At 43.5% G+C, this 27,294-nt stretch overlaps 1 protein-coding gene across 5 annotated transcripts in view; it reads right to left on the reverse strand.

Moving 5' to 3' along the window:
• Nucleotides 1-12,014: 12,014 nt before the first annotated feature.
• Nucleotides 12,015-27,294, reverse strand: part of Nr5a2 (nuclear receptor subfamily 5 group A member 2) — a 120,896-nt gene continuing 105,616 nt past the window's right edge. For all 5 annotated transcript variants that reach the window (XM_021155841.2, XM_021155832.2, XM_021155849.2 and 2 more), the window contains one exon: nucleotides 12,015-12,640. In XM_021155841.2, the coding sequence (XP_021011500.1) occupies nucleotides 12,393-12,640 (248 nt within the window). In that variant the 3' untranslated portion in view covers nucleotides 12,015-12,392. The remainder of the gene's footprint in view (nucleotides 12,641-27,294) is intronic.

A 27,294-nucleotide genomic window follows, 5' to 3' on the forward strand; every position in this document is an offset into this window, starting at 1 on the left:
TGAGAGTATGCGTGGGTGGTGTCTCTGGGTGGCTTCAGGAGAACTGAGATACATATGTGTATGCACATAGGCATGCTTTAATATGCACCTGGGGAGTGCATTGTTGGGTAATTCTATTGTTGTGAGAATGATGCAGTATGATCTTATCTAGATCAAGATGGCTACAACCGATGCCTCTACGTGATGTAATCTTATGGGACCACCATTGTGTATTGTCTGAAATGTGGTCATTTGACTATAATTTAGTATCAACTTCAAGCATGATGTCACAGTGTTTCCAGAGCAAGGTAGCACAGTGGCAGTGATCACAGCAGAAGCAGAAATGAAGTTCCCCCCCACCCCCATTCTCCCCTGGCTTATAAGCTTCTTGTTTGTTCAGCTACTGTGCAGGTCTAGGCAGCCATATCACTTTGAGATAGTCTGGTCTCCTTAGCAAGTTCAAGGATAGTCATATATCAGACCCTGTCTCATTTCCCTGCCCTCCTCACAAAAAAAATCCACAAACAAAAACCAAAGCAAAAGCATCAAAAGAAAATTAGCAGCTACAAGGGGTGTGTGTAGTAAAACATAGATGACATGTGTACTTCACACACACATGCGCACACGCATGCACGTGCATGTGCACACGCACAGAGTGAACTGTATCTGTGGTAATGGTTTCTGGCCTTTGCTTCTGGAATGTTGCAGCTGAGGTCGGGAAAGGGGAGATTCTTCCCCAAGTGCTAGGTGATGAAATGAGAAAAGCGAGGTAGAAGTCACCTCTGCCATGTATTGTTTCCACCGTTTTGCTGTGACTCACTGCTAGAAGTACGGGGCTTCCTGGCCTGATGAAGTCAGTTTACCTCTGCCTCCTGGCCCTGTCACTTACCAACCATGTGACCTTTACTGGTGAAGGCATAGCTCCACCCCAACACCAGCTCTGGGTTCCCACTGCACCTGGTGGGAGTGATCATAGGTGGTGTCTCTGGGCGGCCTCAGGAGAGTGTACACACATGCATATGCATATACATGTGTGTACATAGGCGTACTTTAATATACACCTGGGGGATGTGCTGTTGGGTCTCTGCTGTGAATAGAATTACATTAACCTTGGGGGACTGTGAGAATTAAGAAGGTGACAGAATGAAATGACGGCCCCTTTATTCCTGGGTGGCACCAGGTGTGGATAGGCTAGGTGGGCACCAGCTCTGTGTTAAGCTGCTTGTGAAGGGCTGCCTGGCCTCCATACCCCACCCCTACCCCCAACTGGATGTAGCACTTCAAGGCTTTTCCAGGAGATGGAGAGGGTGAGTGAACCTTGATTGAGCACTACACAGGGAGCCTGGCAGGACTCCAGGCCACACAATGGCCACACAGATATCTGATAGAAACCTAAAACCGCAGTGTGGGAGCCGAGGGGAGGTGAAGCCTGCCTTGACAGCACTTGTGTGACAGCACAGCACGTGCATCCACACTTATGTATAGAAGCTCCTCCCCTCTCTGAGGCACCTATCTCATCGGTGTCCTAACTTATTATGGGGTTGGGAGGCGGAGCTTTGGAACAGAAACTTTTAAACAGGCAGTACTTTGATAATTGCCAGCGCCGGAGGACTCGGGCAGCAATGACACAGCATGTGGCTCTGCATCTGCATGTTCCCCAGAATTCGCGCATAGGGGACATTCTCAAGTGATCCTATGGCAAAATAAATAGGGAAACCACTGATATAATCGTGGAATCCGAATTCGTGTTTGGCAAGAAGGTGGCCAGTTTCTATTGAGACGCCACATCAATTAAGGTTCTTGTGTCTGTGTTCTCATTTGTGTAAGACTCAAAGAGTATGTTGTGAATTGTTTTCAAAGCGCTGAACACACTCCTGCTTGGGTTTTATCTCATAGCTTTGGGGATTGAACCCAAGACCTTGCACATGTGAGCCAAGTGTTCTGCCACTGACTTAGAAGCCCCTTGAGATCCTATTGTAGTAGCTGCGGTTAGAATTCTGCTCACTGAGGGTTTTTAGTTTTTATTGAGAAACGTTTTTTGTCTTCTGTTTTTTGTTTTTCTGTCTTGTTTTGGTTTTGATGTCATGGACTTAAAAACCTGCCTGCCACTGTTGCTTCTTTTCAGCCCAAAAGAAAACTTTCAGTAAAGGGAGAGACAGCAGCTTTTCTGGGTGGTGTGTGCTTTTTTTTCAAAGCTCTGCCTAGTTAGTGCCTCCAGTCCCTCTGCAGACAGACAGAGCCCTGGTCCGCTAGTACCCAGGAACTGCCGGGCTTGGACAACTTTTGGCAAACTTTAGTGGCTTACACCCTAAAAATTGAGGGTGATGAAATATAATTGTAATTTCAGTTCTTAGGAGGCAGGAGGGTTGTTTGCAGAACATATGTTAGAGGAACATAGCACAGGCTATCCGTTTTTACTCTGTTGTAAAAACAAGAGTGTTGTGAGGATTAGATCATATTTGTATGTTAAGATAAAGTACAAAATCTTGGAAAGATTATTCAGTGGTTAATGGTGTATACTGCATTTAGAGAGGACCTGAGTTTGGTTCCCACGTCAAGATGGCTCACAACTACCTGTAACTCCAGCTCCAAAGAATTCAACACTTATTCTGGCCTCCACAGGCACCTGCACTTAAACATTCATGTGTGTGCTCATCTAAATGCACACATGCAGTGTTTAAAATTAAAATAAATCTTAAGAAAAAAGTCTTAAGATTAAAAAAAAAAAAAAAGATGTCAAAATAAAGTGGCTGAAATTGTCAGCCATCCAAGACTGGCCAAGCGACGGTATCAAGTTGTAAGGGACACTTCCATGATGTTGCTCCTTGGTGTCTGTTCTATTGGATCCTTGTTCACAGTGGCGCCCAGGCAGGGAGTGCAGCTTATCTCTCCCACAAAAGACACTGCTCCTCGCTTTTGCTTCCATTCCGTTGCCAAGGCTGCCTTGCTCATCTGGGCACAGCAGAGAGCACGAGACAGTGGAGTCTTCAGGATGCCAGGCATTGAGGGGAGAGAAAGGGAGTTTTTTTTTGGACAAGGAACAATTTATTACCATACACAGCACACTGTTTAGCAGGCTGCTTAAAATGAGATCCTGTTATTTCATTGGTTATCTTCAGTATATATTCACTGCATTTTCTGGGCTAGCTCACTCCCTGGAACGTGTTAGATGGATACTCAACCACTGCTTTTTAATTAAGAGATGCAGGTTGGGGGCTGGAGAGATGGCTCAGTGGGTAAGAGCACTGACTGTTCTTCCAGAGGTCCTGAGTTCAAATCCCAGCAACCACATGGTGACTCACAACCATCCATAATGAGATCTGACTCTCTATTCTGGAGTATCTGAAGACAACTACAGTGTACTTACATATAATGAATAAATAAATATTAAAAAAAAGAGATGCAGGTCAAGTTAGGGGACTGGTTTTCCTTCACAGAGGCATTTTTAGGGATCAGGTGGGCTTCAGCAGCCTAGGAGGAGTGTTTCTTCTCTCTTCAGATGGGAACTATGAGGAAGGGCTGGGAGAGCAAGTACCATGACCTCATCAACCATGGACATATGTATAGTGCATGCATGCATGTACATGTGTGTATGAGAGGGTGTATTCATGAATGCTTGTGTGTGTATGGTGCATGTGTGCATGTGTGTTACATATACATGTGTGTGCATGTGTATATGAGAGAGTGCATTCCTACATACTCGTGTGTATTTGGTACATGTATGCATGTGTGTGATGCATGCATGTGTGTGTGAGAGAGATGCATTCATGACTTGGGTTATCTTTATCGTTTTCCACTTCATTTCTTGAGACTGAGTCTCTTCACTGAACATGAAGCTCATAGACGCAGTTGGATAAGTTAGCTGGTTAGCCTTCATGATCTACCTATCCCCATATCCCATCAGTGCTAGGGTGCACATTACCATGTCCAACTTCATGTGGGTGCTGAGGATCCAACTCAGTTCTTCCTGCTTGAGTAGTATGCACTCATATCACTGAGCCATCTCCCCAGTTTAACCGTGGGACATTTTTGACCCCCCTCAGATGAGGTATGAGAAAAGGACCATGGGTGTGGGTAATACAGTGGAAGGTAGAGAAGTATGCTTTGTTTGTTCTGTGCATCTGCTTACCGTGCTGGGGATCCAGCTCAGGGCACCATGTATCTCAGCAAGCACTCCGCCATTGGGTGCCATCTCTAACTCCAGGGAGAAGAGGTTTGAAAGCCTATAGCTTCTCAGAGAGTTGACACCTTTTCTGTTTCAGAATGTTAACTGTTGCCTATTTGTAAGGATGCATCAGCCTGACATGTCTCATAGGCTGGATTTCTCTCCTATGTCATGAGTACTGAAATGTCCTTCATGAGTTCATTCGATGCTTCTTGACTCTGAGTAGAAGACCATTCTAGCAAAACTGGAAGGGCACATGCAGTTTGTCCCTGAAGGTTGGAGTAGAAGGTTCTTCTTAAAGTTTTGGGTAAGATATTTATCTGGCCATGATGGAATTGGGCCTTGCCAGATATGGAGGGTCAAATGGTAGCCAGTCACCCTAAGCAGAGTCACATCTGTAGCGCTGTCGTCCAGTCTGGCCTTGAGTGGACAAGTTTCCAGAAGGTCTTGGCCTCCCAGGTGGCCTAAGTTCTGGACCACTTTGACTGTTAGGTTTTTTTTTTCATTTTAATTTTTAAATTTTTGCATTGTGATATGATCTCTTTCGTGGATGTACCTGCCTATTTCACTCAAACAGGTTTCTACTCTCTGAGGCCACACAGTAAAATTCTAATCCCTTTCACATCTTTTTTCTTCAGAAGGTAGCCCATTTTGTGTAAATAAAATGTCATTTTTACTGCCTATTTTCTTGGACTAATGTTGCGTTGGCCCGTGATGGTTAGTTTTAATTGTCCATTTGACACAACCTAGAACCACTTGGGCAGAGTCCCAATGGGGAAATTTCTAAGAAAGGTTGGCCATGACCATGACTGCCTTAATTGACACTGGGTAGCTTGGTCTGAAAACAGGCTGCAGTTTTCCTTGGGTTTGGACTCTGGACTAAGCAAGAGCACCTGCCGGAGCAACATGCATGCATGCGTTTGTGTCTGTGCTCTCGATTGTGGATGCGGTGTGGCCAGCTGCTTCAAGTCTTGCGATGTTGCCGTCCCTGCAATGATGGCTTTTCTCCCATTAATTGCTTTTTTATTAGAGTATTTTAACACAGTGACAGGAACTAGCACATGCGCAAAGGCTTTGCCTCCCACATTGAAATACTCTCTCTAGGAGGGAGGGAAGAGGAAGGCTTGGAATTTAGGAAACTTTCTGGCCCTAAGTTCAGAAAAATGACAAACTTTTCTCCCCAGTAGAGGTAGGTGGGGGCTTGACTACAAATTAGCCAGGGAATGCAGAGCTTTGAGAGTGTGTGGTCTCACAAATAGGATGGACTTTCAAGCTATGTAGATACCTGTGAGCTACCCATGTGCTAGCAAGCTCACCGGTTTGCCAGTAGACCAAGACAGAGTTGTTTCCTTCTTTGCTGATGTTTTGCCAAGAAAAGTCATGACCAGTTAATAACATGAGTGAATTGCCCTTCAAAGACTATGAAATACCCTTTTGATACTAGGTTTGGGGTATTTGAGCATCTTGGATGGGCACCAGGGCATCCCAGGCTGAGCTCCGCTAAGATGCACATGGTCCAAGTGCAGGCAAAGGAAGACTGCTGTAGTTAAGATCTTGACTGTCTCCTAACGATCTATGGGCTAAAATCTTGATCCTCAGAGCGTCGAGGATTTTAGGAGGTAAGGCTTGGTGGGAGCTCCCCACGTTACTGAGACCCTGGTTTCTTCCCGTTTCGGTTTTGCTTCTTGGGCACGAGGTGAACAGTTTTGCCTCATCAAGTCCTTCTTGCTGTGAGGTACCATCTCTCCACAGGTGATAAACAGTGGGGCTGGGACCTATGAAAGTCTGAGCCACTACCTCACAAAGAACGCATACCAAAGGTCACCACCCCCTTCGGCTCTTGTTTATCTCTGGTGTGTGAGGTTTTAGAAAGCTAGGCCAGGGTTTAGTAGTAGTCTATGGGTCAGCTGAAGTCCAATGCAGCCTGTTGGGCACGGAGCTTTAATGTCTTTGTGGAAATCATAGGGAGGAGCCGATCACCGCCTGCACCCAGCCAGCTTAGAGCTAACCGAATTACTGCACTTGCCCCGATGTTCCTGTTTGTTTTTCTTTATTTTTGATGAGGGCAGGGGTCAGATACGGAGAACAGTCAAAATAACACTAGGACACATTTCACAGAGGAGCGAGCCTCTGGTGAGTCACTCCGGATAGGGGCGGGGCTCTGGGTCTCAAGGAGTTCATCTGGCACAGGGGAAGAGCATGCAAAGGAGCAGAGTCAGGAAAGAGCGCCATGGTTCTCTATGGCAGGGCCTGGCTCCGGCTGGGAAGGCTGGCCTGGGAGGCAGGGAGTGACCAAGTCGAGAAAGGCCTTGGGAAGGTTGTATCAGAGTGAACCAACCATTTGGGCTGCCTGCTGAATGGCGTGAGACTGGGGATGGACAGACTAATGGCCGGAGTGCAGCCAGGAATGTATCACATATTTTTAGGCAAGAAATAAATGCCAAGGGTCTGATCTAAAGTATCTGGGAGGCCAGATGTGGACTGATTTGAAAGAAGCAGGAAAAAGACTAGGTGGGCTTTAGATCTTTGTGGGAAGAAGGGGCACAGAAATAGAGCAGAGGATTGTGGGTAGGAAATCTGGAAGGGCTTCAGCTCCTGGTGCAGCAGTGTGTGTGTGTGGGGGGGTGCGCACACCCTAGGTGGCCGTAGCTAATTGAGGTTGGCTTCACCTGCAGAGGGGGTGTCCAGGAGGGAGCATAGAGTATAGGGGACAGCACACAAGAGTGAATGTCTTCTCAAGTTGATGAGCCAAGACCTCTAGGTGCCTGTGGCTTGTTCGGTGGTGCTCCTTGGTTCTTCTCAACTAACAGGGTCCTAGCGAGAATCTGAAATCTGACCTGCTGGATGAAGCAGAGACCCCGGAGTGACAGATGCTGCTGAGGCAGTCTCCTATCTGAGGAAGGGAGCAGGGAGAACACAGCTCTCTGCATCCTACCGGGTCCTTGATAGTTCAGCTTCAAACCCAGCAGAGGGTCTAATTATAACGTCTCCGTGCCACGTTCCCTCTTTCTTAGCAACAAACATGTGCAAGGCTCGTCTCAAAAAAAACAAAACAAAACAAAAAACCCCCGGAAAAACCCCACAAGCCTAGCCCGTCACCACTCACCACGCTATTAATTCCTAACTTAACATAAAACAAGTGCTCATGTGAAATAGTTAAACTCCTTCAAGAATATTTATTTTGAGTGACTAAACTATACACTTCCTGTTCGGCGCTTAGGAAAATTGGTCTGTATTATTCCAGGGAAATGTCAAGATCACTAAGTGTTGTAGCTTGCTGACCTGTGCGCTGTGAACAAAGCTTCCACGTGGTTCTCATAAAAATATACATCAGAGATGGCTTCAAACTGAACGTCAAACTTAGTTAAGGGTACAAACCCCCTCAAAGTTATTGTGACTATCCAGCAGAACAACCAAACGCGCGCGGCGGCATGAGTCATTTTCCATCCCTTTGGGTGCCTCATGGTGCAGTGGATTTAGCGACTTGGTGTGTGTTATTCTAAGAATGGAAGTCGGGCCCCCTTGGCTCTGTCAGAGTGACCTTTGCCTGCTGCCTGTAGACTCTGGAGAAACTCTTCCTGCTTTTTTAAAAAAAATGTATATAACCACTTAGAAAAACATTAAAAACAACCTCCATGTTCTTACCTAAGCTGATCGGGGTGATAAGCTAGACATATGCATAATAAGAACTGTATAAATCATAGTTCAATTGAACATGAATATATTTTGTGGCATGCAAAGAATCATTTATATAGTTTGTTTTTTTTCAGGGACGGGAGGGAATTGTCAGGGTAGGTGGGATTTGTAGAGGACTGTTTAGTGGCTTAAAATCTCAGTTCCATGATGTGCATGTATATGCAACATGTAGATAAATCCAACTGACAACTTTGCAGTTAGGTCAGACTGTGTCTAGTAGGACTGTGACATCCTGCCTGTCTTAGCCCGTGGAGGGCACTGTGGAATGGAAGGCTGGCCTTTGATGTTCTATAATCATAATTAAGTGTTTTGTGACTCATTATACTTCATCGTTCGTGTTTTATTTCTGAAGTGGACTTTTGTAGCTGTTCCAGTTGCTTTGAATGTCTCCAAAAGCTGGGTAGTTTTGAACAAGGCTAATTTCTCTAGCATTTTTTTTTTTAGACATTTTATTTTTAGGATTAACTCCAGAGAGCAAAGGCTTTTTTGGGTTCTGCAGGTAATGAATGTCATGCGATGTACATGCCTGTCTGTTTGCATGGGAAGGTGGTCATTTTCCACTCCCTAAACCTAGTTTAGCTAGTATCTTGCAAATCCTCTGTCCACCTCGCTAGTTGATATTACAGATAGTACCCTTCATTCGCATTGCTTTTACTGGGTTCTGCGCGTTTGAACCTTGGTCCTTACATTTGTACAAGTACTTTACTATCCAGCCACGCACCCCCAACCCCTGGTTCAGAGGGTTTTTTTTTTGTTGTTCTTTTTCTAGACAGGGTTTCTCTGTATAACCTTGGCTGTCCTGGAACTCAGTCTGTAGACCAGGCTGGCCTCGAACTCAGAAATCTGAGTTCTGCCTCTGGCTCCCAAGTGCTGGGATTAAAGGTGTGCACCACCACCGCCCGGCTTGGAGTTCTTGATACATGTAGTTTGGCTGTTAACTGCCTGATTTTTCTATAGTATCTTGGCTTAAGAGAATGACAAAAGCTGTCAGAGTGCCTCTTGGGTCACCTCTGTTCAAGGTACTGCCACTGGACTGTGTATAATGCAGAAGTCCTGGCTTGCTTATCACGCCATGAATTCCAGCATCACTAACTGCAAATACAACCAACCCCTGCTTCTCTGATCAATATATTGGTTGGTTCAAAGGGCTTTAAACACTGTTCTGAGGACCTGATTCTCTCTCTCTCTTTTTTTTTTTTTTTGGTTGTTGTTTTTCTGAGACAGGGTTTTTCTTTGTAGCCCAGGCTGTCCTGGAGCTTGCTCTGTAGATCAGGCTGGCCTCCAGGTCACAGAGATACAGAGATTGCTGGGCTTAATGCTGGGATTAAAGGTGTGTGCCACCACTGCCTGGTTTGAGGCTTTAATAAAAAGTACTTTAGGACAGTGGTTGGTATTCTGGGCCAGCTGCTTTCAGTAAATGGCATAACATGCCTTACTTTGTACTGGAACTGTGGCATGCAGACTGAACATTCTGAGTTGTTTGTTGATATATGGAGTCTTCGATGGAAGGTCAAGAGACGGAATGAACACATTCATTGTGAAATTATTTGAATTCCTAGCCGTGTTATTTAATTACTAGATGCTCCCACATGCAACACAAGAACAACAGAAAGGATTTAAAAAGTTACCAGGTGGACATATCAATATTTATTGAAATACTGGAAAAAAATCCATTTCATTGAGAAATTCATGGCAAGAACCGACATGACAATGTGTGTTTCACTGATACAGTAAGAAAACGTCAACAAGTAACCAACTTCACACTCGGAACACCGCATGGATGCAAGTCCAAGAGAGATGCAGGAGAGCCACAGTCCAAAGACTCAGACGTCACAGACTGTCTTTATAGAGACCAGCTACGGGAAACCCGGCTCAGGTGAAGACCCTTCGTCTTTAGTCTGCCTTTATTAGGAAATCCCAGAATCAATGAGGCAGCTGGCTAAGTTGCAAACTGGCTACCTACTGACATCAGATAACCGGCCAGTTCCGAAAGGGCCTCGGATGCAGGGTACCATATAGATACCTGCTCAAACTGCTTCTGTCCTTGGTATGGATGTGACTGTCGCCAGTTTCTCTAACCATTCTCAGGGTAAAAGCTACTAGGTGGACACCAAACCAGAATTTGACAATTTTTAGGTGGAATAGTCAGTGGGGGAGTACTATATATTTAAAATAAGGAAACATGGATTTTTTTTCAATGTCAAAAACCCTCCAAATAGCCATCCTTTTAGTCACATTAACACCCACGATAGAGCTCTCTCACTAACCAGTGACGTCTCCAGTCTCTCTCCATGCGCCTTTAACCACTTGGTTTTTAGTTGGGAGGAGCAGCCCTGCCTCTGTCTGGTTTAATGCTTTGGGTCTGAGCTTTGATTGATAACTTCTCCTCCTTAGAACCATGAAGATAACACTGAGAGTCAATCCCAACCCAGCTAGTGTGCGCCCTTCCTGTGGATGGGTATCAGAGGCCATTAATAAATGTAATAAAATAATCTTTTTTGTACACACTGAAGTAATAAACTAATATCTTTGGTATACAACTTACAATGTTTGGAAAGGAAAACCAGGTTAAGACTCTTCAATGTTAAAATGTCTTAAAACCAAGAAAACGTTGTTAAGTCACATGATTTACAATGGATATTAAATAAACTACAGATGGATTGTGGGAGTTTTGAGACATGTAATCAAGTGGATGGTTTTAATCATTAAGACCCTTCTATACCCCTGAACTATGTTTCACTAACTTGAAGTCATGCTATAGTAAACACATATATTTGGTTTCTTCAGTCTTGGCTCTATCTTATACAAAGGGGAACCCAAGGGACAATAAATTAGCATTGTAATTGTCTATAGTTGAAACTATGATATACAATATAAATAAACTATTCCAAAGCCAGAAACATTTGTGGAAAAAATTAAGGGACCAGGAGATATTTTTTTATACAGTTTCTACAAATGATTGTGCTGCTGGTAATCTTAACAAATAAAGACGAAATGAGAGTCCCATTCTTGATTTTAGTGTCTCACGACATACAATAATTAAGTACTGTTAAAAATAATTACTAACCAGAAAAATAACATTAAAGAAATTACTGCTTTTACTATCTGTATTATCAGAGTCCCCCTCCCCCCAACTCCTCCCAGGACCTAAAGAATGTAAACACTATATTTTATTTGACTTTTAAAGTATTAATACTTTATTTTCAACAAATGTTGATCCACATCTGCACNGCTCCCTTTTAGGACCAGGAAGTAAGGCAAGGTTTCCATGCCCACGGCACCGCATGCTAATACTGACAGCATTGTTTGGAGACTTGGTTTGCTATCTCTGCCCTCCAGTATTTTGTTCTACAGCAGACTTTGGTCTATGACTTAGAGAGAGGCCAGGATCTTCCATTCCCGTTTGTAGGAGACTGGCTTTCCTGTCTTTCCAGGCCATATGCAGAATCACTGCCTTTGCATCCCAGGTTTAGGGGATGCTCAGGTCAAAACTGGAATGAACCTTGAGTCCATCCCCTTTGCAGCTCAACCTTTCCTTTATTTGGCAATGCTTAACATGCTTTGACTTTTGGCTACTTAGACTGTGACTATTTGACANCCAGCAAAAGATGTCTAGTGGTTTATTTTTAAGTGAACTACAAACCTTGATGACTAAACAGATGGATGTATACTAACAAGCCTCTTGGCCAAAAATTTTTATGAAACCCAACCATGCCAAAGCCACATTTCAGCAACAACAGCAGAAATAAGATCTAAATTGCTTGTTGGGAGTATTGGCTTAGATCTGTTTGATTTCCCTTAATATTAACTACTGCTTATATAGAAGAGGGATACTGCCTGTTTTCTTTTTAATTACGAACACACGACAAAACAAACTTCAGAACATATTTAAAATGCAAGCTGACATATTTATACATTGTTCTTATTAGCTGTTGGCAGGTCTAAGACACAGACATCCAGAAATCATGGTTTAGTGGAGCTACTACTTACTGGGTGTGGCTGAACAGAAGTCCTTAAAATAGCTTCAGGGCTCACAGGTCAGAAGGTATAGGGCCTTATGGGGCAGGGGCGGGGGTGGAGGGTAGGGGGAGGGGCGGGGAGGGGCTGCCAAGGCACAGCCCGTGTATTCTTGAGTTGTTCAGGGTCACCACGGAGTAATTCTGGATAAATCCAATTAATAACACAGATCAACTTCTGAATTTAATAGCAGATTAGTTTAAATATACAAGGATTGTTCTGTCCATTTTTATTCTGCTGTGGTATTGGACTCCATCTGTAAGTTCAATCCACCCCATTACAATGTCTTTCATATGAATCCTTTGGGGATATACAGCCTTTGATTCACAGTTTGCAATACAAATACCCTGATATATCATTTATTTGCTATTACGTATTTAATTATTATGCTTTTAAAATTCAGTGTCTTTAAACCAAGTTTGTAATTAGCATTGCTTGGAGCAGTTCAGAGTATTGTGTTTCTGTCGTCGTCCTCCTCCTCCTCATCTTCTCCTTCCAGTCTGTGTTCCTAGAGCAAGCTTCCAGGGGTGGGGACTTAGGCTCTTTTGGCATGCAGCATCTCAATGAGGAGGTTGTTATAGGGCACATCCCCATTCACGTGCTTGTAGTACAGGTAGTCTTCTGCCTGCTTGCTGATGGCCCGGATCTCTGGCAGCCGAAGAAGTAGCTGTCCAAATTTCTCAGTCTGTTGTGGGTAGTTGCAAACTGTGTAGTCCAGCAGGGCAGCATTCACCTGCTCTTGGACACCTTCCACCAGCGGCAAGTTCTCAAGGTTCTTCACATCTGCATTGAAAAAATGAAAAAAAAGAAGCAACGGTCAGTGCATGGATGGCTGTCTTTTCCTCTTGATATAAAGCATACTTCATAGACTGTTGAATATTCAGGAAGCCCCGTTCACCAAGCTTCCAGGGAAAAGGAGCGCAAAAGAGCTTTGCAAGACTGTCTTGTTGAAATTCTGCATATACCTCAAATCAATTAGACACCAATGGATTTTGAGCAAGGTCAACTCTTCTTATATCTTACAAAAGGAAAGGCTTGAGGATTCTTAAAGTAGAGGGATCATAATATATTGCTAGCAAATGAGTCCCTAGAGAAAGACCGATCTTAAACCAGTATATTACACAATTCATATAATTCTGTATTAATTTTTCTGACCCAAGGTGAAATCTGTGTCCAGGGTGTGATGTAGTTAATTCTAATAAAAAGTGACAGGGTTCTTGTTTCTGTTTGACATTTTCTAAATGATTCTGAAAGCCTTTGACTTGTCTAGCCTATGCTAATGAACCATCTGGTACACTCCAGTGACTGCCAACTGAAGGCTTGCTACTGGAAACTCGCTCAAATATATATCTCAGTGACTAATGATCTTTATCAAATGGAAAGCCTTGTCCTTTAGGCAGAATACAAGCCGGGATGCTTGGTGCCCTTTAACCTCAATGCGGTTTCATAAGTCTGACTCTTTTTTTTCCCCCTGGTCCTGGGTCACGGGTATGAAGAAGCCGGACATGGGCAATTCATCCTGCCTAACTCCCAGTGAGCATCCAATTTTAAGACATCTGCCCTTGAGGTCCTTCTACATATTGGATAAGAAAGAGACACGGTGTCACAAAAGTCAAATGCTCGGACAAATACACTCAGACGATGGGCAAGGGAAAGATGGAATTTTACTTCTGGAGTTGATTTATGTCTGTTACATAACTTTTATTCAAAGTGTGTATAGAAGCTGCTGGAAAAAAAATTACACAGATGTGTTTATAGATATTCCTGCATAGAAAGTAAACAAATAAAAGCCACCTTCATCCATTTATTTTCTGACAAAAATAAACAAGATTCTGAAGTAAACCAAATGAGTAAAATTAGTGAACGTTTAAATGTCCTAGATGAAAGGTAACTGTTGCCATAGTAACTAACTCATATCCAATAGTTTAGGTGCCATTACAATAGCCTATGTGTACCTGCCTGTGTTCCTCTTGCCTCATCTCTCGATGAGTCTACAATATGTGCCGCTGAAATAGTTTCAGGGGGCTTTCAATGTTTACATTTGTACTAAGCAGCTTCTCTCTATTATTAAGTCTCTGGTCAGATTCAAACCAACGAGGAATCGGTAAGAAGTACTAAGAAGTAGATACATCAAGTGAGAGAGAGAAAGTCTTAGTTCAAAGTGAGAAAGCTAGGAGGTCCAAAAATGTGTGATTATCTACTGAGTGGGACAGCCAGTTACATGTCACTGTACCCTTTGTGGCACCTGACACTTGACACACATGGCAGTTTGTAGCTAACCAAATACTTCCATCTTTTTATCCATCTCCCATCTTCCATATTTTTAAAGTGAGTTTACACGACTTATAAAAACATTTACCAATGTCAGTGATCCAGCTTTCTGCTTGGTTCAAAATTATCAAATGTAAATGATCAGAAATGCCTTCAATATGTTCTGCCTCAGTAGGAAGTTTTGTTACAGTAATTTAAAGATAACTATAAAATATATGAAGTGAAGCCAAGTGTGGGGGTTCATGTCTTTAATCTCAGCACTCAGGAGGCAGAGTTGGAGGCCAGCCTGGTCTATAACAGAGTGAGTCCTAGCCATCCAGAGCTATATAGAGGAAACCCCATCTCAAAAAGTAAAACCAAACCCAATATATCCATATGAAATGGGCTATCAATTCACATGACAGTGACATATGTGCATGAGGAAGACAAGCTGGCCACAGAGACTAGTGGGAGGATGCAGGGATTTAAACAGTATGAAGTAGAAGATAAATGCGTAGTGTTTTAGTTGTTTCAAAAACAATTATAAAACAATAGTTGTATACTCCTAGACTGAGCATTTATAATTCTCAGAGTATCATCTGTACTAACTTCCAAAGACACTGCTCTAAACTGGTATTCTTTGAAGAGTTCAAATTATTTGAAGTGTTCCATACAGGGGGAAAGTTTTATTATTTTGGCCAAATATACACTCTTCACCCTTTAGTCACCAGGGTAGAACTACATGACTAAATTATCTCTTTAAGCTGCTTCAATGAGTTTAGCATTATGGATAATAAAATGCACATACTGTCAATTGTCCCAAAGACTTAAACTATACCATTGGGGGAAAACAAACTCAGGCGAGCCAAGTATGGTGGCCCACATGTAATCTTGCTACATTAAAAACCAGGACTGTGAAATCCATTCGGGCGAGGGGAAGAGAAAGGAAGGCATGGTAGGTTAGCTGGTTCTCCCTTGCTGGCGAGCAGTTGCCGCATCGCTGCACTCTCCCCTGCTCAGAGCCGCCTCCCGCCATCTATTAAACTGTCCATTTCCCCACAGAGACTCCAAGCTTCTGGGGAGAGGACCACACATTAGTCAAGGTAGCCTCAGAAAATACACTAATTACCGTTCCTTTCCACTGTTGGTGTATTTTCACAAGACTGGTGAACTGCAATCATGAAAGGCCCCTTTTTATGATCCTGGGAACCAGTATGCTTTCTTTTTCAATTAGAAACTAATTTTGAAAAAGTCCAATATCCAATAGACTTTTTAAAAATGGCAATAAGGTATATGATATTACAGGTCACAGTGTTCACTTGCCACCCTTGGTTTGGTTTTGTGGTCCAGATAGTGAGACTTGCTTTTTGTGTTTTACCAACGAGGGTTTCCCTTCCCTGGTCGCTGTTCCATGAGCAACATGCTTGCAGTCTCATGGGAATTACAATAGGGGGGTGGGCCCCTCAGGTCGTGTCTCTTGAATCTCTGGACCTGAAAGATGAACCTTGTTTTTTTTTCCAACCAATCTAAATGGTCCAGAGACTAGCTAACAAGGACCTAAAAGCAACCGAAAGGTAACGCCAAAATATAGGTGAAAATGCCTCCCTCCAGGAAACTTGGATTTCCTGTGATAAGGTCTTTCTTCTTTAGGAAGGGTTCAAAAACTTGAGTGTATTCTGACATCAACCTCTGAATTAGTTCAGGCCTCTTCAAATGCAACGGATTTAAATATACAAGCACTGAGACTTGCAGTTCGGTTCCCCTAGTAAACAGGGTTGTGAAATATCTGGATTGTAGCAGCAAACCCCAGCTAGAAGGAAAGAGTGATACCGGCCAGAATACCCACCCCCACCCCGCTCCATGGCACCTGATCTCAAACACTTGCATTCGGCACTCTGCACTCCTTTGGAATTTACATAACCTTCATCCTCATACAATTGAAAAATACAAAACAAAACACTAGTGATTACAAATTCAGCATTGGAGACGATATGTAAACAGGCAGAGGCATCCCCACACCCTTCCTACAGCCTTTAAAATTTGATGATTGCAGGAGCGCTTTGCCTTCCCTCCAAGTATCAATTCTCCTCCGCAATACTTTATTCACTCGGGGACTAATTACCAACTTTCTCTATGAAGCGCATTATGATAAGCTCACAGTGGGGTGCTCAGATTTTTTTTTTTCCAGCCTTATTGAGAAGTAAAACCCTTAGGCTTTCTTGAATACATTACTGCACTGACTTCTGTCACTGGCAGGATTCAGCTCTCTCTGAAGATGAACCCTTGGCCTCCCTGGTCACTGTCACGGGAGGGCCAGCAACCTTGCTGCTGCACACCCATTCAAAGATGGGTCTTACGCTGAAGCAAGGGTATGGCGGGGACCAGGACTGGGTGTCTTTTCCTGAGATACATCCAGTCTTTTAGAGATGACAGGCTATAACATTTAACATTATCGTGTGCTTTGTCTGAAGGGCTTTTTCTCTTTATGGGAGGGAAAAGAACTTTCTGCAAGGAAGTTTTAAAAGTATTTTAAGGGGATAAAATTGAGAGATTTGTATAAATAATTCTATAAGAAGTTTTGGAGGTTGGTCAGGAAACTTATATGAACAAAATTCACTGATGAAAAGTAGAGTTGAGAGGTGAGGGATATAGAGGGGGAGGGGAGAGGAGTCTTTGGTTCAGTTGCCTAAAATCAAACTCCAAGAAGAGTTTCCAATAAACTCTGAAACTCAAGATCTCACTCCTATAAACCCTCTACCACGATACAATAACATGCATATTAAGCCAAGACACACTCTCACCAACTAGAACAAGCAATTCAATGTCTTTTGCAAATTAGTAACAAGGAGGGGCTTTGGAGGGGCTGCTCTCAAAACCATATACACAAGTGGGTAGTGACCCCTTAGGGGTTGAACAACCCTTTCACAGGGGATGCTTAAGGCCATCAGAAAACATGTTTACATTATCATTCATAGCTGTAGCAAAGTTACAGTTATGAAGTAGCAAAGAAAATGAGTTTATGGTTGGGGGTCACCACAGCACAAGGAACTGTAGAACTGAATTAAGGGGTCTCAGCATTAGGAAGCTTGAGAATGACTGACACACAAAGTGCTTTACAGTTGGAGAAACACGGGCTCTTGTAACTGTGGGCCTTTGTCTAGAAAACATTCTGGCAATGCTTCCTATGGTAGTTTAAACATGGGAAGTGGCACTATTAGGAGGTGTGGCCTTATTGGAGGAGGTGTAGCCTTATTAGAGGAAGTGCATCACTGTGGGGGTGAGCTTTTAGGTTCCTAAGCTCGAGCTCCACCTAGCATGGGGAATAGAGATTCAGTCTTCTCCTGGCTGCAGTTGAATCAAGATGTAGAACACTCAGCTCCTTCAGCACCATGTCTGCCTGAATGCTTGATAATAACGGACTGAACCTGTAAGCCAGCCCTAATGAAATGTTGTCCTTTCTAAGAGTTGCCTTGGCCATAGTGTCTCTTCACAGCAATGGAAACCCTCACTAAGACACTTCCTTTTCCATACACATGATGCATGAATTATTCAGAAGAGCCAGATACTGAAGATACAGGAACACCAACTCCTGTTTTATGTAGCTCACTTAATGTGAATACAGATCGGAGAGACCTTACAACCTCATTGGATAAACATCAAGGCTTTTCCATGAAGGTGAGACCTGAAGAATTTTGAATGCTGGGACTCTCCCCCCGGGTCCTCTGGAAGATCCAGTCAGTGCCCTCAGTTGCTGAGCCATCATCTCTCTAGCCCACTTGTTTTGAAAGGTGAGCAGGGAACTGCGCAATAGAGGGAAGGGATGTTGGGTACATAGAGCCACACAGAGACAAAACCTTAGAACAGGGCAGAAGGAAGCCGTCCTTGGAATAATACCCCACTCTTTCCACTTAGGTGGGCTGCGAAGGTGCCAAGAAGTTTCTTTGCCCTTAACTGTTTTATATTCAGTCTTCAGGGGAGGGGGGTTGGGGATGTCTTCTAAATGACACGGGAAGTTTTCAGGCCATTTGATCACACGGTCCAATTTGAGTTCAACAAAACCAACGACAATAAGTTCTCTAATACAGTCTTCATGACCAGCCCCAGCAACAAGTTACTCAGCTCCTCAGAGCCAGCTTTTCCATGTACAAAATGTGAACAGCTTCCATGTTTTAAAGGTTCCTTTAAAAGTCCTTCTCAGTGTTGCTTTTCTTGTAACTGTTCAGGTGCCATGGGGAGAATGTGTTTGCTTCCAGCAATACATGGAAAGTGGCTATGTTCTTTCTCGTAATCAACCAACCTCGCCATTTCCCTATGACTGACTTCTCATTAACAAATAACAGAATCTCTGATGTTTCACTTTCTAAAATTAAAGTAAGGCTTGATGAAAGTACTTGATCTATTTTCAATCAAAAAGATCAGTAAAGAGGCTAGAAATGGCTGACAGCTCTTCCAGAGGTGTCCTGAGTTCAATTCCCAGCACTCACATGGCAGCTTGCAACTGTCGTCTTGGGACCCGATGCCCCTTTTCTGATGTGTCCGTAGGAATACATGCAGAAAAGACACCCACGTACACAAATATCACTCAAAGGGAAAGAAACACAGTCAAATCTTTTTTTTTTTTTGGTTTTTCGAGACAGGGTTTCTCTGTGTAGCCCTGGCTGTCCTGGAACTCCCTTTGTAGACCAGGCTGGCTTCGAACTCAAAAATCCGCCTGCCTCTGCCTCCCGAGTGCTGGGATTAAAGGCGTGCGCCACCACGCCCGGCCCACAGTCAAATCTTAAGTTCCAGATGGCAACTTCCATCCACCCTGCCTACTTTTTTAGGTCTGAGCCCCATGGGACATGAACACACATGCTATTTTATGTTGTATGTGACATGCTAGGACACGGAGCTCAAGAAACATGGGCACATGGAGAATGTCTCATGCAGCCATGTTTTCCTTCTGAAAAAGTAAACCAGGAAGTGCACAGGGTGGCTCAGCAGGTATTGGGCCTGTTGCCTGTGGTGAAAAATGTCCCTCATAGGCTCATGTATGTGAATACCTGGCCCCCAGTTGGTGGCGCTGTTTGGGAATGTTGGAGGTGGGATTTGAGTGTTTGTGATCTCATTCTCATTCTCTCTCTCTCTCTCTCTCTCTCTCTCTCTCTCCCGCCCCCCCCTGCCCCCAATGGGTTGGCTTGCTGCTGTTCTTCCACATTGAATTCACAGCAAGTTTTGTTTTACATAGAATTGTTTGTTTCTTAACAGCAAACAACACACACCCCAACTCCACTATGTATAGTGCTGTCTGGGTAAACAGAGTCAATCGGAAGTCTTGCCGGGTGCTTTGCCTGTAACATGGGCTATGTGTGTGTTTTTCAAACTCTTGGGACTGTCTCCCACATGGGACGCTCTGCTCTCCCATGCTCTCTCACGCTCAGCATCATCACTGGCTCTGCCAGTGCCCATGCTGGAGACTGCCAAAGAAACCTGGCTTTATCCACAGTTATATCCTCCCCACATGGATGCTGGGGAGCAGGGGCATCTTGGCTCAGTGTTTACAACTCAACCCAGTCTCCCGTGTTCTAAACCTGTACTGTCCTGGACCACAATCCATCCAATTACAGATGTCTGGGTAGACTACAAGTCTGAGAAAGAAAAGAATTCACTTGCCCTCTTTGCCAGCCCACACAGATCCTGTTGGATCTGCTTCCTAATTACGTCTCTCATCTCTCATCTATTCTTTAGTCTCTGTCACCACCATAGCGTGCCTTTATTGCTTCTACAACCTCTTTAACTGTTCTCAATTCTTCCAATGCTGCCTGCCTTCAGCCCATTTTCTTCGGGACAGTCAGAAGGATAGCTTTAAATGGGAATCTGATTGTGTGCTCGAATCGGCTTGCCACTGCCCTTGGGCTACGGATTAAAGACATTTGTCTGGCATTCACTCTCCAGTCTGATTTCACCCCTCTGACCAACTGGTTTCAGATGGGCCTGGGTCTGTGCTAACTGAGATCTCCCTCCTTTCAATTTCAATCAGGTAACTGGTCTTGATCCCCAGGCTCAGAGCAGACACCGCTGTCTATGACTGACTGACTCATTGCCCATTAGGTGTTCCATGGTCATTTGTCTGTTAGTTACAAGACAGCAATAGTGCTGGGCTCCAGCCTAGGGTGATGTCTCTGCCTTTGTCAAACTAAACAATATGTCTGAGTACTTATTTCATACACACTGGCCTATCCCCTTGCTTGTGTTGGAGGATCTTCTAAATACTTCTAATAATATCTTTCTCTGATAAGCTTTATTCTGCTTTTGATCCACTAGTCCTTGGCTCATTCTTGTCTTTGCTGTCTTTTGGAAGGAGGCAGCCTTCAGCCTGTCTCCTATTCCTTATTCCCTACACAGCACATCCCCTATAACTGGTGCCTGTATTACTGAACTTAGTAATTTCTATTAGGCTTCCAAGAAGATGAAAATACTGTGATGGGAATTTACTGAGCACTTTTTCAGTGAGACAGCAGTACCAACTACTAAGTTTAAAGCCTCATCAAACCTAAAAATAATCTCAGGTATAGTAGAACACAGCTCCTATATAATTTATCTATAGAAAAAAATTACAACTTGATTAAAAATTGTAAATTTTTATAAATTATAAATTGTAGAAATTAAGCTACATGAACAGAGTTTCGGAAAGACATTTGTTTGAAAGCGTGGAGTAGCAATATGAATACTTATTCCTCCAGAGTAACTATTTGGGGTCTATGGGTCATGTTAGGGACATCATATCGGTGACACAGACCATTTAAAAATATGAGATAGGATCCTATCAATATAGCTCAGGCTGATCTGGAATTCATGATTCTTAGTCTCAGCTTCCAGGTTATGGGCCTCGTTAAATACCTAGGAACATATTTATAATGATTTGTGATTTAACTTCCAAAATCCTCAGGGACCAAAACCACAGAAGAAAGCTGTAATGTTAAGGTCAGCAAACCCCAATCCATGCAGGACAGTTAAGACAGGATGCAGTGCCTGGAGGGGAACTGACTGAATATTTTGAACCAAGAAACAAAATTTAAAAGGGGCATTTTACTTCATATTGTGTGTGAAACAGACTTAACGTTTGATAAAACGCATGGGCGCCAGCATTTCTCATGTGAGCCTCAGAACTGCAGCTGCCTTGGTTGCTTGGGAGCCACAGACCCCTGTGTCCTTTCATAGAGAACATTGTCCCTATGGACTAGGAGACAGCCACATTCATAGCCATGCCACACCTCCATTCTTACAGTGACATCCTGAAACAGTTTTGAGCTACACATTTGCATTTGATTTCCATTCTGGAACTTTGGTGGCTTTTTGCAAAGTTTTCTTATTTTCCTAGAATAAGATATGAGGTTCCGTTTGTTCAGGTGGCGAGTCAGGACTATGAATAAACCAACGCTATCATATGAAAGAGAATTAAACAGGCAGATCCAAGTGGGGATATATTAAGCCAAATTTAAGCTCCAGTTGTGGAGTTTAGCCTGTACTAGATGTCTGGTTTGCCTCGGGGATAAATTCAGCTTCCCAGCTAATCGAATGAGGGAAACTGCCTCAGGTATGATGAAATTTACAAGAGAGTGCTGTTGAACAGTTCTTGTTAAAAAATATTAGCTTAAAGGCATTCTTATCGTCTTTGGGATGAAGACCGTATTTGCATTTAATTATCTGACTTCAAACTTTTATGAACTTGGATCAAATATTAGCTCAGCCAATTAAAATATTATTTTGGCTACGTGTGGCTATCAGCCCAATTCCGTTCAACTTCCTAGCTTTGGTAGTGCTTTGCAAGCAAGATCAACTTTCAGAGGTTATGTCTAGGAAGGAAGAGAGGTAACATTTGAGAGTATAGCATATACTAGACAAGGTGCTACACTGAGAATAAATAGTAGATTTTAACATTTCTCTATGCTATAACAAGTCTGGAAGACAAAAGATGGAGTCTTCTAGATCCTTCTACCCATATAATCAATACTCCTTCATAATTCAGCATCTTACAGAAATCCCTTCCTTTGAAACACAGGTCTGTCTACAGGATGCCCTACAATTTGGATTGCCAGGAGCCACTGCTGTCTCTGCCTCCCACACAAGGCTGCTTAAAGCCTGATCTGCATGGTTGCTCTCGGAGGAGAGGACGGGAGACCATTTCAGGTGGAAACTATGCAAGGATGATGGGAAGGGAGGAAGAAGCCACAGGAAAAAAGAGGCTTCCATGAATCCAAAGAGTCTCAGGAAATTGTTTGAAAAGTCCTTTTAAATGGCAATGATGGAAGAATGCGCTCCACATTGTGCAAACTAGGTGATGGCTTTGTGCAGCTCATGAGCTGGGTCTCACTGCCAGGTGTTGACTGTGTCAAAAAGAAATGTCCTGCACAGTGAGATGCCAGAAGGACAGATGCAGTCTCCACTGTGTCCCACAGACACAGACCCCTGGGTGACGTATGTCTGTGTCAACATCTTCGAAATGGTTTGTCATCCGAGGTACCTTGGAGAGTGTGGTTGTTTCTGAGTGAGGGAGAACCACACTTCCTGTCCCCTTTTCACATCAACTGAAATGGGAAAAACCTAGATACACTTGCTATTTAAAAGAATACTTATTGCCGGGCGTGGTGGCACACACCTCTAATCCCAGCACTCGGGAGGCAGAGGCAGGCAGATTTCTGAGTTTGAGGCCAGTCTGGTCTACAGTGAGTTCCAGGACAGCCAGGGCTCCACAGAGAAACCTTGTCTCAAGTTCCTGTATCTAAAAGGAAGTTGCCAAAAAAAAAAAAAAAAAAAAAAAAAAAAAAAAAAAAAAAAAAAAAAAAAAGCAAAGCAAGCTGCTGCTTCAAACAGCAGGAAGGGCTCCCCGGTTAAGGTTGACCAACCTGATCCCCACTATTTTAAATAGCAGGCTTCAGTTTTACCTTGTTGGGAAGTTCTGGGTTCTGAAGATCCTACTTGGGAGAAATAAATCCACTTTAACCAGCAGAACTGGAAACATCGGGGAATAAGAGACTTATTGTGCCTGCTTTTGCCTAGGCATTTTAGACACTATTGCCTTTCTGGGAATTAAATGTTGTTGTTGTTTTAATTACTGCCGAAGCCTTTCCATCTATTTTATAACAATATTTATATTTCCTCACAACCCTGTTCTTATTGTTTCTTAGAAAGAGACAACACAGTTAATTAGTGATAGCATCAGGAGGAGACTTGGGCATTTTAATGTTGCAGTTAGTCCTCTATACTCTCCTTTATATTTTTATTACAGGTTTATTCCTTTTTTTTTTAAACGTGCATGAATGTTTTGCTTGTGTGCATGTCTGTGCACCATGTGTATGCAGTGCTCACAGGGCCCAGAAGGGGGCGTCTGATACCCTGATACTGAAACTACATGTTTGTGAATTGCCGTGTGGGTGCAAGGAGCCAATCCCCTGTCCTCTTGCTTAACAATTACATTAGTTAGCACTCTGAAGGCACTTAGTGCCCAGTACCCAGAAAGCGCTGGCTTGAGGTTACAGAAATGATGGCTTTCAATATTTATAGTATACATTTAGAATTTAAGTGTGCATTCAACTTTTGGTCGCCAAGTTGAAAAGTTCTGTTCTAGCAGAGCTTGCTGTACTGGGGATGCTCTCCTTCCACTTCCTCTAAAGAGTAATACCGGACAATCCGTACAGTTCTGTACGGAAGGCCTGTGAGAACCGCCATTATCATCATATACACATCCGGGGTTTCATTAGTTTGTGAGGCTAAGATAAAGCTGCCTTTTAAGACTCAGATGCACGTTTTACCTGTTATTGTATCATTTCCCTTAGCTTATTAAAATTCAGCTCAGTATGACAGAGGTTGAAAATAAGAAAAAAAAATTACCCAGAAAACCAATACTTAGCTTGAATTGTTTTGGCTTGAAGAATTAAGATAGGGTCTTTGGGGGTGGGCTGCTAAAAGAAGAGGGAGGAAAAAAAAAAAAAACAACTGGTTACCTAACAAGATCGTTAAATCCAAATACTTATCTAGGTTTTGGACATAACTGAAATTAATAATTCATTCATTTGCTCATGGATTTGTATTTCTCTGTGAAAGACAGAAAATCTATATCGGCAATCTGTTCTGTATTTGTGTAATCATAGAGTGGAGATCTAACGGGCGGGGGAATTGGGCTGAGAACGACTGTACTGCGGCTTGTCTCCAGACCAGGAAGAGATCCTCGGCTATGATCTTAGAAGTATAACTAGAATTTGCTAAGACAGTGATCATAATATCATAATATATCTGATTATGCTGTTTAAAAAACTGCTTTTACAGCTCAGTATTCTCATCTTTTAAAAACAACACAACAACAACAAAAAAAGTCACTAATGACTGCAAGCTTAGGACAATACCTGGCTCAAAAGACAACATTAATTATTCTGTCTCCCTGGGGTGCTGACTGTATTGAACAACTGTCTCCATTAGCCCACCCAGGTCTTGCCAAGGAAATCTTACAGCCTTGAAAAGCTGGGAAATTTTAGCAGCCCACCTTCTTTCAGACACTAGCCCCAAAGGAAGTGTTTCATTACTGAGCCTCTCTGACCTGTCCACTGGCCTTCCACAAGGGGCGGACACAGGTCCCCAGACGCTCACTCAGCTCAGGCTGCCACTGTGGAATCACGACTGTCTCATGGGATCTCATGCTTAAGGATAAGACAACTCAAATACTCTTCCCATGAGCTTCATGGGGGAATCGCCAAACGACATGCATGTGGAACCAAGAACACAATCTATTCCAGGCCAAATCTGGAAAGAGTGTGAGCATTGACAGAGCATGCACACAATCGCCTGGCAGTTGTGTTGAAACATTTTCGATTTAAGTGACGGAAAGTTTTGTGCTCACGATTCATTCACTAATTTTTAGTTCAGCAATGGGTATCTAACGCCTCTTGGTGTTAGCACTATCTGATTGAATGCTTAAGACAATATTTTTATTCCCCTTTCTAACATTGGTTAATTTAATGACAGAGCTGCATCTAGAGCCCTGAGCCACTACATTCTAAGCTCCATTCTCTGTGCCCTATCTCTACCTTGCTCTGTGTTGCCAGTTTTTGGTGTGAATAGAGATGACGTGGTAGGTCTTGAGGTGCACATCCTACTCCCAATGCCCTGCCACTTCTTAGTCCCAGAGTTAGATTCCCTAGCCCTTCTGGAACCCAGATTACACCCCTCCTGGCGTAGGAGTGCCTGAGGAGCCCTGAAGAGGGTGTCAGATTTCCTGGAGTTGGAGTTGCAGGCAGTAGTAAGCTGCTGCGGGCACATTAAAGAGCTGGCAAGATGAAGCATCTTTAACACTCCTGAAAGAGCCGGAAAGGCTCTGAACACACTGAGGGCACATTGCATCATAAACATCCACTGCTTCCTAATCACCTGGCTGTGCTGGTCATCAGCAACAAGTTCTCAAATGTCTAGGTGACGGGTCCAGAAGGCCCCTACTGATGAGATTACTGCTGCCTTCTTCCTCTGGGAGTGAGCCTTTCTCCTTGTAGGGTGAGGATCAGTGACGGTTAGTGATTACATCGCAGTCAATAGAACACAGCTACAGGTTACTGCTCAGGCTGCAGGCAGGTTTTACCTGCAGGGCTAGACACAGTCAGAAGAGGGTGCATGGCACAGACCTGACCCTAACCCAAATGTGTCAAATGTGAGGGCAGTCAGCAGTGAGTGGGAAGTCCAAAACAGGAAATAACACCAGCTGTGGGGCTGGCCACAGAGACTTCCACACAAGCACACTGAAGTGTGTCAGCACATCAGAGATGAAGCTGAAGGGGATCAGCACTGAAGATCTGGGAGTCGCTTCTGGACACTGAGGCTCAAAAGTAAAAAGTAAAAAGAACATTTGTGAGACAGGAAAAGACCTGTCATTTCTTAGATAATTTACTAATATCACATTAAGAATTTGACTAGATCACAGAATAACATTTATGTGGATAAAACTAGAGAAATGTTGACCTGAGCCATATTTTCCCTAATTGGGAAGAAAATTCAAATCTTATGTAACTACTTAAAGAAATCATAAGCACAGCTGTCTTTGCTTAATGTGCGTGCTTGGTCAGCTACAAACCTACCTATCTTTCTTTCTTCCTTCCTTTCTTTCTAAATTCACTCATTCATCATTGCTCAAGTCTTAATATACTCATAATTTCTGCATAAGATGTCCTTCAATGATCTGTGTTTAATACCTGCTAAATACCTACTTCATGTGTGTATGTATATGTACATGTGTGTTCATATGTGTGTGTATGTATGTATGTATGTGAGTGTGTTTATGTGAGTGGGTGAGTGTGTGTGTGTGTGTGTGTGTGTGTGTGTGTGTGTGTAACCAGCAGCGTCTCTGTCAGGGAGCCAGGTGGGTCGGTGGCACAGCTGCTGTCATTCTGGATTTCCCCACGAGTGTGACCCTTTGGCACTCAGAGCAGCCAGCCTGGAAAGCCCCTGCTGTCTCTAACACCCTGCTTCTTTCCTGCTGGAGTCTGCGCCCTCTGACCTTGGGTACGGAACTGGGTGAAGCCAGAGCAAACACTCTCCTGGATGGCTGTGGAAAGCTCTCTCCCTTTCCCGGCTGAGGCCTGGGGCTGTAGTTTTACTAGAAGCCTAGGTGCTATCTAGGGGAATTATGAGGCACAGAGTCATTAAGCATCTGAATGGTGCTCACCTCTCTCTGACTGTAGTTAGGAGGTGCATATTAAAAGCAGGTTTGTTAAGGTGGGGGGAGGGGATTGCTGGAGAAATGGCTCAGAGATGTGTTTGTGGTGTGGATGTAGTTTTCCCCAGCATCCACACCAAGTGGCTCAAGGCTACCTGCAGCTCCAATTTCAGGGAGTCTGATACCTTCTTTTGGCCTACATAGGAACTGACACATATGACATGCATACACAGAGACACACAAATATAGATAATGTTTAAAGAAAAAACAGTTTAAGCTACTAGACTAATGGTAGGCCAGGTGGGAGTGGGGAGTGGCAAGCTGATGTAATCCTAAAGGGAAAAAAGTAGGAGTGTGTGTGTGTGTGTGTGTGTGTGAGTGTGTGTGTGTGTGAGTGTGTGTGAGTGTGTGAGTGTGTGTGTGTGAGTGTGTGTGTGAGTGTGTGTGAGTGTGTGTGTGAGTGTGTGAGTGTGTGAGTGTGTGTGTGTGTGTGAGTGTGTGAGTGTGTGTG

Source organism: Mus caroli, chromosome 1 (genome assembly GCF_900094665.2).
Source record: "Mus caroli chromosome 1, CAROLI_EIJ_v1.1, whole genome shotgun sequence".
NCBI lineage: Eukaryota > Metazoa > Chordata > Mammalia > Rodentia > Muridae > Mus > Mus caroli.